This window comes from Loxodonta africana, chromosome 3 (genome assembly GCF_030014295.1).
Source record: "Loxodonta africana isolate mLoxAfr1 chromosome 3, mLoxAfr1.hap2, whole genome shotgun sequence".
NCBI classification, from domain to species: Eukaryota; Metazoa; Chordata; class Mammalia; order Proboscidea; family Elephantidae; genus Loxodonta; species Loxodonta africana.
In genome coordinates this window covers 209,368,882-209,383,299 of record NC_087344.1, presented here as the reverse complement: position 1 = coordinate 209,383,299, position 14,418 = coordinate 209,368,882, and the positions used below count along the sequence as shown (strand labels likewise).

Here is a 14,418-nt window from a genome sequence, read left to right as displayed (position 1 = left end):
ACCCCTCAATATTTCAAGACTAGAATAGTCACTCTGAAATCATCATGTTGTAAATATTACCACAGTTGGAAATCCTTCTGAAGACCATCTGAAGCCTGCATCATTTTTTTCACATGGAGTAGGGGCTGGCATCTTTAAACTTGAATCTACAATAGTGCAATTTGGCATTCCACTTCAATTCTTTAAAAACTTCATCCATATTGATCTTGTCTTCTGGAATTTCCTGTCTGGTGTCAAAGATAAAATAATTTCCAGCCTCATCCTCATCTTGTCTGCTCTGCACATTGACATTACGCCTTCAAAATCAAATCTTATTATTTAACCCAAAAGAAAAACTTTTTGTTAGAAAATATTAAATCAATAACATTAACTGACTGACCTTGGTAATCATTGGTCCCATGATTGATAAGCCAGTGTCTAAGCTTTGACTATAGACCCCTAAAACTTTATGGATTTTTCCAGAGTATTCATAATTTAACAGGATAGTCTAACAACCACACACTCTGTAAACCGCTTTGTGTCTTAGGCCAAAGGAGCGCCTTAGTCTCTCGTTCTTCAAGTAAACTTACAGTCAAGATTACAAAACTAGGACTGACTGGAAGATGAAAAGTTTTACCTTCCTGTCTTTCTCTCTCATCGTCTTCCTGAGTTGGTGACTATGAAAATATGCTGAGCCCAAAACAGCAGCTGGCACTGCCAGGCCTGCCTCGGTCGTTTCCAAGCCAAAGGCGAAGTGACAGACACCCCTTTACAAGTCTGAGGTTTGGAAACATCCAATGAAACGACTCCCTACAGTCAATTATTTCTGCAGAAAGCAGGCCAGATAATGTGGTAGTTAAACTGAGGACTGATGGAAACTGTAAAATAGGAGACTATTCTGCTCTGCAGTGTTCTAGTGAGTGCCTTTTATGCATTTAATTAAAAAAAAAATGCTTAAGAGTGTAATTAAAAAGAATTTCCTCTTCATTGAAAAGCATATTTAAAATTTTCTCATGAAGACAGTGTATGGAAAAGGAAGGAGAAACTTAGTTTCCCAGCATTTTCGTACAGTCAGTATGATTTCCTTATTTTAAGTATAATGAACTCTGAAATCAAAACACAACTGTATTCAAATGTAAGCACAGAAGACATCCCAAAGCTAGAATATCCTGTAGTCAAGACTCACTTTCCTGTGGGGTAGGTATTCACTTCACGGTGAATATGGTGTCTGCAGCACATTTTTACCCTTTAGCTCCTCTGGCTGGCCACCAACACACCTTGATTTACTCATTCATTCATCAGTGCCTGAGCCACCAATCAGGCATTGTTCTAGTTAATTGTCACGCAGCAGTAAACAGGAAATACTTTCCCACACACCTCTCCTGGTCGCCTAATAGATATGCACTTAGGGACAGACAAAAGTTCTGATGTAAAGGAACAAACTGGAATCCGGAGCTAATGGGCAGAGCTCTGAATGCTTCCCAAAGGAAAATGCAAGCTGTTGAATTACTTGTAGCGCTTCATTTTAAATGAGTCTTGCGTGCAAATAATCGCTGTTTCTCCCAGTATTTGGCACCACAGATACAAAGGCAAACAAATAAAAAAAACACAATAAATGTTTAGATCATCTGTGAGGGTCTCAGGAATTTTGGGGAAAAATTAAAAACTGAGGGAAACCAAGCCAGAAAATTACAAAGTAGAGTGAAACTGGAAGAGTTAGTGACTAAAAATAGCTTCTGCTACACAGCATAAATCCTTTTCATTTCTCTTTGTTAAAACACGTGATATTTTACCTATTAAATATTCATCTGGATGAATCTGCAAACTCTTTTGAAAATGAAAATATCTCAGGGGGTTGTTAAGAACTGTTAGTCATTCACACTCTGCTCATATGAGCTACGTAAGACTTTAATGAAATGTAAACTGAGAAACACTGTAATGGCAGCACGGCAGAGGAGTTAAGAGCTTAGATTCTGGAGCCAGATGGCCTAAGTTTGAATCCTAACTCTACTACTAACAAATGTGCCATCTTGAGTAACTAGTTTAAACTCTCAGTGCCTCGGTTTCCTCATCTGCAAAATGGGAATAGTAGTCAAAACCACCCTACAAGGTTGTTGAAAAGCTTAGTTAGTATACATAAAGCACTTAAAACAGTGCCGGGACTTGCACTTCTGACTGACTAAGATGAAGTAAAAACAAAACAAAACAAACTTGTTGCCATTGATTCTGACTCATAGCAACCCTATAGGGCAGCATAGAACTGCCCCATACGATTTCCAAGAAGCTGCCGGTGGATTCAAACTGCTGAACTTTTGGTTAGCAGCCTGAGCTCTTAACCACTGCACCACAGGTACTGAATTTACCCTCCCACCTAAAACAACCAAAAACAAACAAATGAAACATATGAAGCAATGGGTTGAAGACACAGAATATCAGGTAACAGAAGGGAGGAATCCCTGAGAGACAAGGAACCCAGCCAGGTCTCTGATTGTCCCAGTTTACAGCCTTAGGGAAGTTTCCTGGCCATAGCACAGGTAGGAAAACCCAGATGGAGCTTGGAGGACTCTCTAAATTGAGGAGATGGAGCTGAGAGTATGAAGAACAAGGGAACTAGAAGTGCCTGGCAAAATACAAGAAAGAAGAGAACCGCACAGAAGAACCACTGATGTCAGCAGAAGGTCCCTCTTGAATATTTGGCAGATCAGCACACTCATGTGACGAAACTACACGAGGCCAAGGAAAGAACAATCCAAAATCATCAAAGAGTATGTCTTAGTTACCTCATGCTGGTGTAACACAAACACCACAAGTGCGTGGCTTTAAAGAACAGAAACTTATTTCGTTACAGTTCTGGAGGCTAGATGTCCAAATCGGGGTCTCAGCCATGTTGATTCCTTCCCTGAGAGTAGCCATGGATGTTCCTTGGTTCCTTGGCATTCTTTGGCATTCCTTGGCTTGTAGACGATCCTCACATGATGTCTGTCTTCTCCCATGTGTGTGTCTCTGTGTCTATTTTGGTCTTTTTTATAACTCAAGTGATTAGGTTTTGGATCCAACTTATACTTGTATGACCTCATAACAGAAGACTCTATTTCCAAACAGGATCGCATCCACAGGTACAAGGGTCAGGTATTCAATACATATTTTGGGGGACCACAATTCAATCCATAACAGTACAGTACACAACACTTACACAGGACTGGAAATAGTGCCTAGTTCCACCAGTCAGACTGGAAAACCTCACAATTCACAGAGTATCTGGTGGAGTATTCAGAAGAGTATTGCCTCAGTAATGGTAGATATTTAGCCCTTGATTAAACATTTCTCTGGTCCTACCTAACAAATTCTAAAAATCAGACTCAAAAAGGTCAAACTATTTCCAAGTAACTTAACAGCAGTTCAGAACAAAACTCAAGAATATTTATAGGAAAACAAAATAGCACCTAGGAACATAAAAATTACAAGACCTTGTAACAAATCAAAGATTACCATGGATGTAAAGAAGTAGGAAAATATGAATCACAGTGAGAAGAAAATTTAATCAAACAAAGCCGACCTAAAACTCGGCCATCCAAGGGACAGCAATTGGTCTCTATTCACCTGGAGCAACAGAGGAAGGAGGAGAGTCAAGTATCGGAGGAGGATATGAAATGAGTGGCTAATTGCCTCCATGAACAATTGCCTCCTTTGCCATGAGACCAGAAGAACTGGATGGTGCCCAACTACAATTACTGAACATTTTGATCAAGGATTCTATTGCAGACTCTTGATCAAAAGGGTGGAAATGCAGAACAGAATTTCAAATTCTCATCAAATTCAGAATTTCTAGACACATGGAGGCTGAATAAATCCCTGAAACTATTGCCCGAAGACAATCTTTAATAAAACCTTAAACCAAAAATATCCCCTGAAGTCTTCTTAAAACCAGAGTTTAGCTTAATTAGTGAAGAATGTCCACCTTGAGCATTATGCTCTTTTTAGATGTATTTATATGGGATAAATTGACAAGAGCAACTCAAAAAATTAGATAGGAACCTTAGGGGTGAGTTTATGTTAATTGGGAGGAAAAACTCAGAAAAGAAGGGTGAGAATGGTTGTACAACTTGAAGAATGTGACAAATGTCACTGAATTTACATGTAGAAACTTGAATTTGTATATGTTTTTGCTGAGTATATTCTCAACAACAAAAATAAATTAAGAAAAAAAAAAACTGACCTAAAACTAACATCATAATCAGCAGACAAGGACATTAATATTTATCATTACTGTACTCCATATGTTAAAAAAATTAAGCAGAGATATCAAAGATATAAATAGAACTCAAAAAAGTATTCAATAAAATCCATTATCCACTTCTGATAAAAGCTCTCAGGAGAGTTAGAAAGGAATTTCATCACCCTGAATAAGGGCATCTATGAAAAACCTAAAATATCATACTTAATGGTGAAAGACTTTATGCTTTTCCCCTAAAATCAGAAACAAAAGAGATCATCTAACAATTTTTCTCTTCAGCATTGTACTGATGGGTCTATAAGGCTAGAAAAAGAAATAAAAGGTATATAGATTGGAAAGAAAGCAGTAAAGCTGTCTTTATTTTGCACACATGATCACTTATGTAGGAAACGCAATGGAATCTATAAGAAAAATGTTACTGTAATTAATAAGTGTGCTTATCAAGGTTGAAGGATATAAGATTGATAAACATAAGTCAATTTTATCTCTATATACTAGTCACAAATTTTGAAAATTGAAATAAAAAACTATTCACAGAAGCATCACAAATTATGAACTACTTAGGGATACATCTGACAAAGGTATGCAAGACCTATACACTGAAAACTACAGAACATCGCTGAAATACTATTTTAAGGCTTTACCAAAAAAAAAAAAGGGACAACCTGCTTCTTCTCAACCTATTTTTAACATTAAAATTTAGTAAACAATGAGATCACAGATGCAATATTAATAAATAATGAATGGGGTGTTACTCATCATCACAGAAATTTACACTAGAAAGGAATTTCAAAATATGGGAATGTTTCAAGCCAACATTTGACTCAGAAAGGTTTATTTTTTAATAAAAACATGAGTGACAAACATGCTGTGATATACTGCATGAATAAAAGATGCAGTCCCTGATCTTGTGCAGCTACTACCTAATAGAGGGAAATAGAAAATAAACAAGTATAATTAATGTTATAAAAGCAATAGCACTAATTATATTTGTTTGTCTGTTTTCCCTGATGGTGCAGTGGTTGAGAGCTATGGCTGCTAAGCAAAAGTGGGCATTTTGATTCCATCAGCTGCTCCTTGGAAATCCTATGGGACAGTTCTACTCTGTCGTATTGGGTCATTATGAGTTGGAATTGACTCAATGGCAACGGGTTTGGTTTGGTTATAAAAGCAATAAAGAATAAAAAATGGGGGCAGGGGTATGCTATTTGGATTATATGGTCACAGAATTGTTACCGGTGCCCCAACGCCTTTAATTAAATAAGCTTCTTGCCTCTCACTGGTCAAAAATGAACAGGTAAGGCACGGAGAATTTTCCACACAAGAAAAGCTTTATTGAAGAGGTTTGCAAGCAGAGATGAGGAGGGCCTAGGCAACTTTTACCCCCATCTCCCAGAACAAAGGATTTGCATGGGTTTTAAAAGGTTTTTGAGTGGTGTGGGGGGGGGGGGGAGGATTTATGTTTATTCATAGGTATAGGCGGGATTTTCCAGCAAGTAGCCCATCTGGGCAGGGATTCGTTAACTACTGTGTGCATGCAGCAGCTTTCTAAGATGGCTTTAAGACGGCTCCTGTCCCGGAGGCTTCTGGGATTCAAAGCAGTACTTATTATGGGGTGATGCGCCTGCACAGTCCCTCCTGTGGTGCCAGTTAGATTCCTATCTCGGGTACTTGCATCAGGCAGAAGTCATCCGTCAGTCACCTTGGTCACCTTGCTGATGTCTGCATGCTCCAGGGACCAGATCAGGCCAGTCCTTCTGAAAAACATCTTACAAGGGAGTACATTGTTCCTTCTTTCCTTATCACACATTCCAGATGGGGGTTTTGCATTAGCCAAACACATAGTATTGTAAGTAAGTTGTAAGTTGCAGGTATTGCAGGGCTCCTTGCCTAGGGGCTCAGCCCCTGTTTCTTCCCTATCTCAGAAAGTCTAAGCGGACAGTTAGGCCAAAACCTGAAGAATCAGAAGGAACCAGCCAGATAAGGGAAAGACTGATAGTCAAATGGAACATTTGGGAAGAACTTGGGTAGGGTAGATGGGGCCGGGGATGTTCTAAAATCCAATAAGCCAACTCAGCTGGACTAAGCGTACAGGGAAAGAGAGCCTATTAGTCACACAAACTGAGGTAGGCAGGGGTCAAGTAATGAGAGTTTATTCGAAGTGTGATGGGAAGCCATTTAACAGTTTTACCCAGACTACAAACATGATTAGATTTTTATTTTTAAAACATTACTCTGGCTGCTCTGGTGGAGAATCAATGGGAACCAACAGTCTAAATTGTCACAGATGGTCCCCACTCTTGCCATAAACACACAAATGCTAAATAACATCATGTTCTTATTTTTAAAAAAATACAGCAAGGGCTGAAAATCCGATGCATATTTGAAGACAAGATCCCTGAAATAATATTGAAAACCAGGGAAGGATTACCCACCAGATAACAGCATTAGAAAAACTCAGCAGAGTGCTCTGGGAAAGCAGTAAGTTACCCTGCTGTCTGTGAGGAATATTAGGTTTTTTTTTTTTTTTTTATAAAAACACTACAAAAAACTAACACCTGAGGCCTGTATCATACATGCGGTGGGACCTAAACTTATATTACAAGCTGAAAAGTCCTTCAGGAAAATTGGAACTTTTAGGGCCCAGCAAAATCACTTTGTAGAGACTCTTAACCCAGGGCTTGGAACACTCTTACAGAATAAAGAACTTCTTTGAAGATCAACTCCCAACAAAAATTTTATACATCGTTTGAAGAAACCAGCCACGGTGAAGGAGAGCCAACAGAAACAACACGAGGAATCTTACAAACTGGAAATTATAATTTTACACAGATGGACTTTATTGTCTTTCACTCCATCTCACCTACACTTTGGTTCTCACTTAAGGCCAACACACAACCTCTAAAGCACCACAATTTCCCTCTCTGTTAAGACTATTGACAATTCTTGAAATTTACCCAAACTGAAGAGGTTTAGGTGTAAAATCCAACATGGGGTAGATAAAGTGGTTCTGCAATGGGAGGTGAGCTAGAGGGCTGTTGCTTATAAACGGGAAACTGCATTAACTATACGAGACAGCCCCAGCTAATATCCTGGAGCTAATTTATACCTTTGTTTTAATGTATTTAGTCAGTGTTCAAAAACTGGATGAAATGTGTCCTTCAGTCCTTTTGGATGACATTTTAACTTTAGAATGTCACGGAAAAGTTCACATTTACAATGAAGCATCTGTGGCATCCCCAAATTTCAGAAATCACTTCAAATATTACAGAGAAATTTCCAAACATCCTTTACCTTTTGATCACCGATCTAAGCCTGAAAGATTCATTTCGATTATCTTCTTGGTGGGCTGTATTTTCCAGTCTATTTCTTTTATTTCAATTTGTTTAAATGGTATTGACGCACTAGAGCTAAAAGTCACATCTGAGATTTTTAAATGTAAGCCAAAATAATTTTTTTTTAATGCAAAACAGAGAAGAGAAACATGAAAAATGGGATAACTGGCCTTGCTCTTTGAAATCACTCTAACCTGCATGCACTTTGACAATGCATGCATCTTTTGATCTTCGCAGATCTCCTTAAAACAAGAGAACGGAAGCCCTGACAAGTGTTCAAGGCAGAACCAGAAAGTCGGTATCAGGCTCCAGGCAGGGGAATCCTAAGAAATGTTTTCACATCTCCAGCGTCGACTTTTACATTGTCTTGTGTGGACATAAGAAGAGATGGGAGAACAGTTAAGGGGAGAGATTTATGAAATGCATGAAGAGAAAGGCTGCACATTCGCGACAATTATTCGCAACCACAGGCAGCAGAAAGACATCTGGGGGGACGCGCTACGGCCTGCGAGAGACCTGGGTCTTCAGAGAAACCCTGTTGAACGTGTCCGTCCTCTGTCCATCTGTTAGACGCAGCCCTCCTAAACATTTCTTCATAAATGAAGCCTAAATCGGATCGCTTTTTTTTTTTAGGACGTATAACTCCAGCGCAGCTGACCGTCTAGCCTTCGAAGCCATGCTCTGCAAACCACGGCTGGCCCCCTCCCGGCCACCAGTGCAGGCTCCGCCCCAGAGTTTACAGAGGACCCCGACAGGCAGCCATTACGCCCGTCCCTTTCCGCCACCGACTAGTAGCCGCTTCCTAACTGCCTGTTTATCACCACACCTAGCCCCAACGCCATCTCCCCCTTATCTCTCCGAGCAACTAACCCCAGGAATTAGAAAAAGGGAGAGAGAGTAGAGCCAGGCCAAAGGATAGTAGTGTTTGCTTGGCCAAGGTTTCCTTAGATAGTTTTTCCGGCATTGCCAGAGGCAGCCTCGAAGGGGGCCGAACCCTGCAGCAGGGCCTTCTGTCTGGAGCCCGACGCGCTGATTGGCTGGTCGGCTGCCGCGGGGAAGAACCCGGATGTGGCTGGGAGGTAACGTTGGCAGTCCGGGTGTCTGAAGTTTGCGCGCTGTAGGGGTACGGGCAGTCCGGGCAAATGGCGCAGGCTTGGGCAGGCTTTTCTGAGGAGGAGCTGAGGCGGCTAAAGCAGACTAAAGGTAACGGGACGTGCCTGCAGAGGGTCAATTCTTGGATCTGTTAAGGGGAAGGGGCGGGACTGGAGCTTTTGCAGGAGAAAGGGGCGGGGAGAGGGTGTGTTTTGGGGGACAGAGTGACGGGATTGAGAGGGTTCCAGAGGTGGATGTACGTGGAGCCACGGGAGGAGAGGCAGGCCCAGGGGGCTGGGGTCTACTTTTAGGATAGAGGGTGCAGTGGCCCATTTCGGGTACCTCACTTTCTCCCTTGAAAGGAATGGAACTTGGGAGTCGAAGTGACCCTAACACTTGGTTCTCTCCTTTAGGGTGCATTGCTCCACGGATCAGTGGTGGCAGGGTTGGGGTTAGGGTGAGGGAAAGAGAAGGGGGGTGCACCATATTAGAATTATGATAAACTTATAGAAGCAGGTAATGATTAGAAAAAAGCAGAACAGAGTCTGAACACGCAAAAATTCAGCACTTTCCATAATACACCTGGATTACTGCATTCGCTTGCAGTTGCCTAATGATTTTTGTAGTTCTTTTCAACTCCGAGAGTCAGCTAAATCTAAACAATTTTTGAGGGGTTAAAAAAAAATTTGAGGGGTTAGATGTGAAATTTTATATATATATAGAGAGAGAGAGAGAGCGATTATGTCTCTCCTATACTTTGGACATGTTATCAGGAGGGATCAGTCCCTGGAGAAGGACATCATGCTTCGTAAAATAGAGGGTCAAGAGGAAGACCCTCAGTGAGATGGATTGACACCGTGGCTGCAACAGTGGGCTCAAACATAACAACGATTTTGAGGGTGGCACAGGACTAGGCAGTGTTTCATTCTGTTGTACATGGGGTCGTTATGAGTGGGAACTAACTGGATGCCACCTGGCAAACAACAACATATACACACATATGTATAACTCATTGCCATCGAGACGATTCTGACGCATATACATACATATATACATGTGTATGTGTGTGTATGCATATATATGTATTTCTGCCAACTTTGGGGTAAGCTAAAATTTTGTGCTCCCTCCTCCCTCTTACGAAGTAATCACTGAGTGGCTTTATAGTATTTTGTTTTCTTTCGATGAAGGCATGAAGTTTGCTAATACTTGGTGAGACAGTCCCAGTGATATAACTATGGTTAGCTTGTGGTTGAAATTTCATGAAGATCTGAATGAATATCCTGGTAGTGCACACCGCTTCTGGGAGCAGTTTACGCCACTCTTGGAACCATAACTTATTTTTAGTTCTTTTCAAAGTGTCTTCCTTTGGCACAGTTTAAACATGCACAGAATGAGTTTACTTCATTTAGCTGATTCACCTCAGAAAGTTAAGGTCAGGACACATTTTACGTTAGAGGCCTTTACTCCATCTCATGTAAAGAATTTCCTTCTAGTGAGTATTGTTTTGTTTGTGATCATGTTAATGGGGAGTGATGGCTGTCCTTTTGAATGAGCAGGGCCATCTGTAATGTCCCTATAATCTTTCCACGTGGACTAGCAACTTTGATAGACTTTACTTTGGGAGAAAATTAAATAAACCATACCGTGCCTTTTTTAGATATTTGTGAGAAAATTGGATGATGCTCAGGTAGGCTTTTTTTTTTTTTTTAAAGCATAGATATGAGAATGATCCAAGACTGACAAGTGGAAAAGAACGTAAATTACTAATATAGTGCCAGTGTGGATCATGTAGATTGGGGAAATTTCAACTGGTCGGTCCAAGGTAGTATAAAGGTTATACTACAGTGTGTGATTAATTGACACTGTCTAGCTTGATGTGTTCAAATTCTTTTGCTTTGTGTTTTCATTATCCATTCACTTATTCAGATTTATGGAGCCCTGGTGGCACAATGGTTAAGAAATCGGCTGCTAACCAAAAGATGGGCAGTTTGAATCCACCAGTCGCTCCTTGGGAACCCTATGGGGCAGTTCTACTCTGTCCTGTAGGGTCACTATGAGCCGGAATCGACTGGACAGCAATGGGTTTTGTTTTTTTTTTTTAATGGAGTGTAAGTATCCTTTCTCTGGTCCAGTCCGAAGTTCCAGTTATCACCTCTGATTAGGGGTACAAAGATGAACGAGACATCACCCCTGCCTTCAGAGAGCTTACATATAGCCAATGAGGAGACAGACCATTAAACAATCATAAAATGGTTTGATAGTAGATGTTGTATAAGAGCTTGCTGCAGAGCCAGGAGGGTCCTCGGTGTGCTAGGGGCTGTGGGGAGCTTGGGAAGATTTCACAAGGGTTATACATTAGTGGGGAAACCCTGGTGGCTTAGTGTTTAAGTGCTGTGGCTGCTAACCAAAGGGTTGGCACTTTGAATCCGCCAGGGGCTCCTTGGAAACTCTGTGGGGCAGTTCTACTCTGTCCTATAGGGTCGCTTTGAGTTGGAATCGACTCGACGGCAGTGGGTTTTTGGTTTCGGTATACATTAGTGGAGTGGGTTTGCCTGTGGGAAAGGACTTAATATGGAAGCAAAATTAAACAATACCTTGATTACGTAGAACTGTATTTCAAAATATCCTGCAATTTGGGATAGAGAGAGGTTGATAAGGACCTGAGTTTCAAGGCACATGGTGTGGTAGAGAGACTTTAGCGTCTGGATACCAACTCCCTAATGGATGACTACCTTGAGGACAGAGAAAACATCTTACCATTTTTATATGCCCATAGCCAAACACAGTGATTGGCATGTAGACTTCCCAGCTCTGCTTTTAAATCTTTTTGCCTTGGATTTCTTATTTGTAAAAGCAGAAGTGTTGGATCTTTAATTTTTAAGGCCTCTTCAAGCTGTTATGCAACTTAAAAATATAATTAATTAAATAATCTAGAAAGAGGGTTGCCAACAAAAATTAGGGCATTAGTACTGTAGGGACACTCATATGTACTTGGGGAAACATGATGAAGAATATTCTTAACTGTCGTTTATAGTACTAAAAAGGTGGAAATGAGGAAGTGTTCATTAACAAGAGAGTGGATAAATAGTGGCATAATCATTCTATGACTGCTGTATAGCTAGTGGGACTATATAAACTATAGCTACATGCCTTGATGTGTATACATTTCATAAATGTGTGAAAAGAGCAAGTTGCAGAAGAATATATGTATAGTCTGTTACCAGTTATATAATTTCAAAGTAATATAAAATTAACGGTATTCTTTTGGGGATATAGGAAAACCGTAAAGAAAATCAAGGAAATGAAACACAAAATTCAGGCTTATGAAGAGGCAGGGACAAGTATGTAGAGAATTTTGAAGGTATTGGTAGTTATGAAATCAGCTTAACCTGATTAAGCTGCAGTAACACTTTTTTTTTTTTTTTTTTAACACATAGCTCTAAAATATCAGTGGTTTAAAATAACGAAGGTCTATTTTCCACCCTCGCTTCATATCTAGCATGGTTTGGCAGGTGATTCTGCTCTACATGGTCACTCCACACTATTTCCTGGTGTGATCATACCAGGGTTCACCATGGCAGGAAGGTTGAGAATTGAACATTGTCAGTTAAATGCTTCCAGCATAACCAAGGTGCCCATCAGTGGATGAACGGATAAATAAATTGTGACATAGTCACACAATGGAATACTCTGCAGCGAGTAAGAACATAATGATTCTGTGAAACATTTCATAACATGGAGGAACCTGGAAGGCATCATGCTTAATGAAGTCAGTCAATTGCAAGAAGACAAATATTATACGAGACCACTATTATAAGAACTCCAGATAAAGTTTAAACAGAGAAGGAAATATTCTTTGATGGTTACAAGGGTGGGGAGGGAGGGAGAAGGATATTCACTAAGTAGATAAAAAAAAAAGTAGATAGTAGACAAAAATTTTTTTAGGTGAAGGGAAGGGCAACACATAACACAGGGATAGTACAACTGGACTAAACCAAAAGCAAAGAAATTTCCTCAATACAGCCAAAAGCTTTGAAGGCCAGAGTAGCACGGATGGGAGTCTGGGGACCATGGTTTCAAGGGATGGGAGTCAGATGGCATAACAAAATGTATTAAGAAAACGGTGTGCATTCTACTTTGATGAGAGGTGTTTGGGGTCTTAAAGGCTAGCAAGCAGCCATGTAAGATGCATAAATTGCTTTCAACCCACCTGGAACAAAGGAGAATGAAGAACACCGACGACACAAGGTAAATATGAGCCCAAGAGACAAGAAAGGGCCACATAAACCAGAGACTCCATCAGCTTGAGACCCAAAGAACTAGATGGTGCCTGGCTACCACCGATCACTCCCCTGACAGGGAACACAACGGAGAATCCCTGATGGAGCAGGAGAACAGTGGGATGCAGATCTTAAATTCTCGTAAAAAGACCAGGCTTAATGGTCTGAGACACCAGAGGGACCCTGACGGTCATGGTCCCTGGACCCTTTCATAGCCTAAGTTTGGAACCATTCCCGAAACCAACTCTACAGACAGGGATTGGCCTGGACTATAAGATAGACAGTGGTGCTGGTGAGGAGTGAACTTTGTGTCTCAAGTAGACACATGAGACTATGTGGGTGACTCCTGTCTGGTGGCGAGATGAGAAGGAAGAGGGGGACAGGAGCTGGTTGAATGGGCACGGGGAATACAGGGTGGAGAGGAGGAAAGTGCTGTCTCATTAAGGGGAGAGCAGCTGGGAGTACACAGCGAGGTGTGTATGGCTTTTGTATGAGAGACTGACTTGATTTGTAAACTTTCACCTAAAGCACAATAAATTAAAAAAAAAAAATGCTTCCACTAGTAAGTGACGTGTGTCACTTCTACTTACATTTTATTGAACAAAAGCAAGTCATATGACTTGAGGATCAGGAAGTACAAGTTCTCTTGTGTGTTCTAAAAGAGGGGGAAAATGTCCTTGAACAGTAGTTATGTCTACTACAGTCATGTTTTATTTCTTAAGCTAGGTTAATATTTTTATTATCCATGCACATTGGGTATACACATACATACATACACATACATGTATTTGATGTATGATCTATTTCATAGTGAAAATAATTGGAAAAAACAATGACAACCACATACTGTCAATTTCTAGTTAGAGAAAATATTCATAAGAGTTCTTTATTCTTGATAGTTGTTCTTCAATTTTATTTTGGAATGTACAGTTAACTTTACCCAAATTCTTGAGAGATAATCTCTAAAATCTTGAATTTAACCATTGATTTTTTTGTTATAGTACTGACGTGACTTGGTTGGGGGCTGGCCATGCTAGAAAGACCCATTGGGTGATATCAACTCTAGCTCGGGCAGGGCGCTGGAGGTTGAGTTTCATCACATGGACAATGATTCGCTCAATCATGCCTATGTAATAAAACCCCAATAAAAACTCTGGGTGTGAAGCCCAGGTGAGCTTCCTGGTTGGTGATAGACATCAATACATGAGAGGGTAACATGTCCTCTGAGGCATGGAAACTTGTATTTGGGGACCCTCCCAGACCTCGCCCTGTGTGTCTCTTCATTTGTATCCTTGTTGCTGTAATAAAACTGTAATAGTGAGTTTAGTGCTCTTCTGAGTTCTGTGAGTCATTCTAGTGGATCTTTGAACCTGAGGGGATAGTGAGAGCCCCCTGAAGTTTTAGCCAGAGGGTCAGAAAGGAGGGTGTCGTGGGGAACCCTGAGCTTGCAACTGGTGTCTGAAGTTTTAGGCAGACTTGGCAGTCAGGAGGAATGTGC

The 14,418-nt window shown here is 40.7% G+C and overlaps 1 protein-coding gene across 1 annotated transcript in view; it reads left to right on the top strand.

The window, feature by feature from the left end:
* Window positions 1-8,488: 8,488 nt before the first annotated feature.
* The window catches only part of GORAB (golgin, RAB6 interacting), a 47,444-nt gene continuing 41,514 nt past the window's right edge, over window positions 8,489-14,418 (top strand). The window contains exon 1 of the mRNA XM_064282942.1: window positions 8,489-8,751. Coding sequence (XP_064139012.1) covers window positions 8,691-8,751 — 61 coding nt within the window. The 5' untranslated portion in view covers window positions 8,489-8,690. The remainder of the gene's footprint in view (window positions 8,752-14,418) is intronic.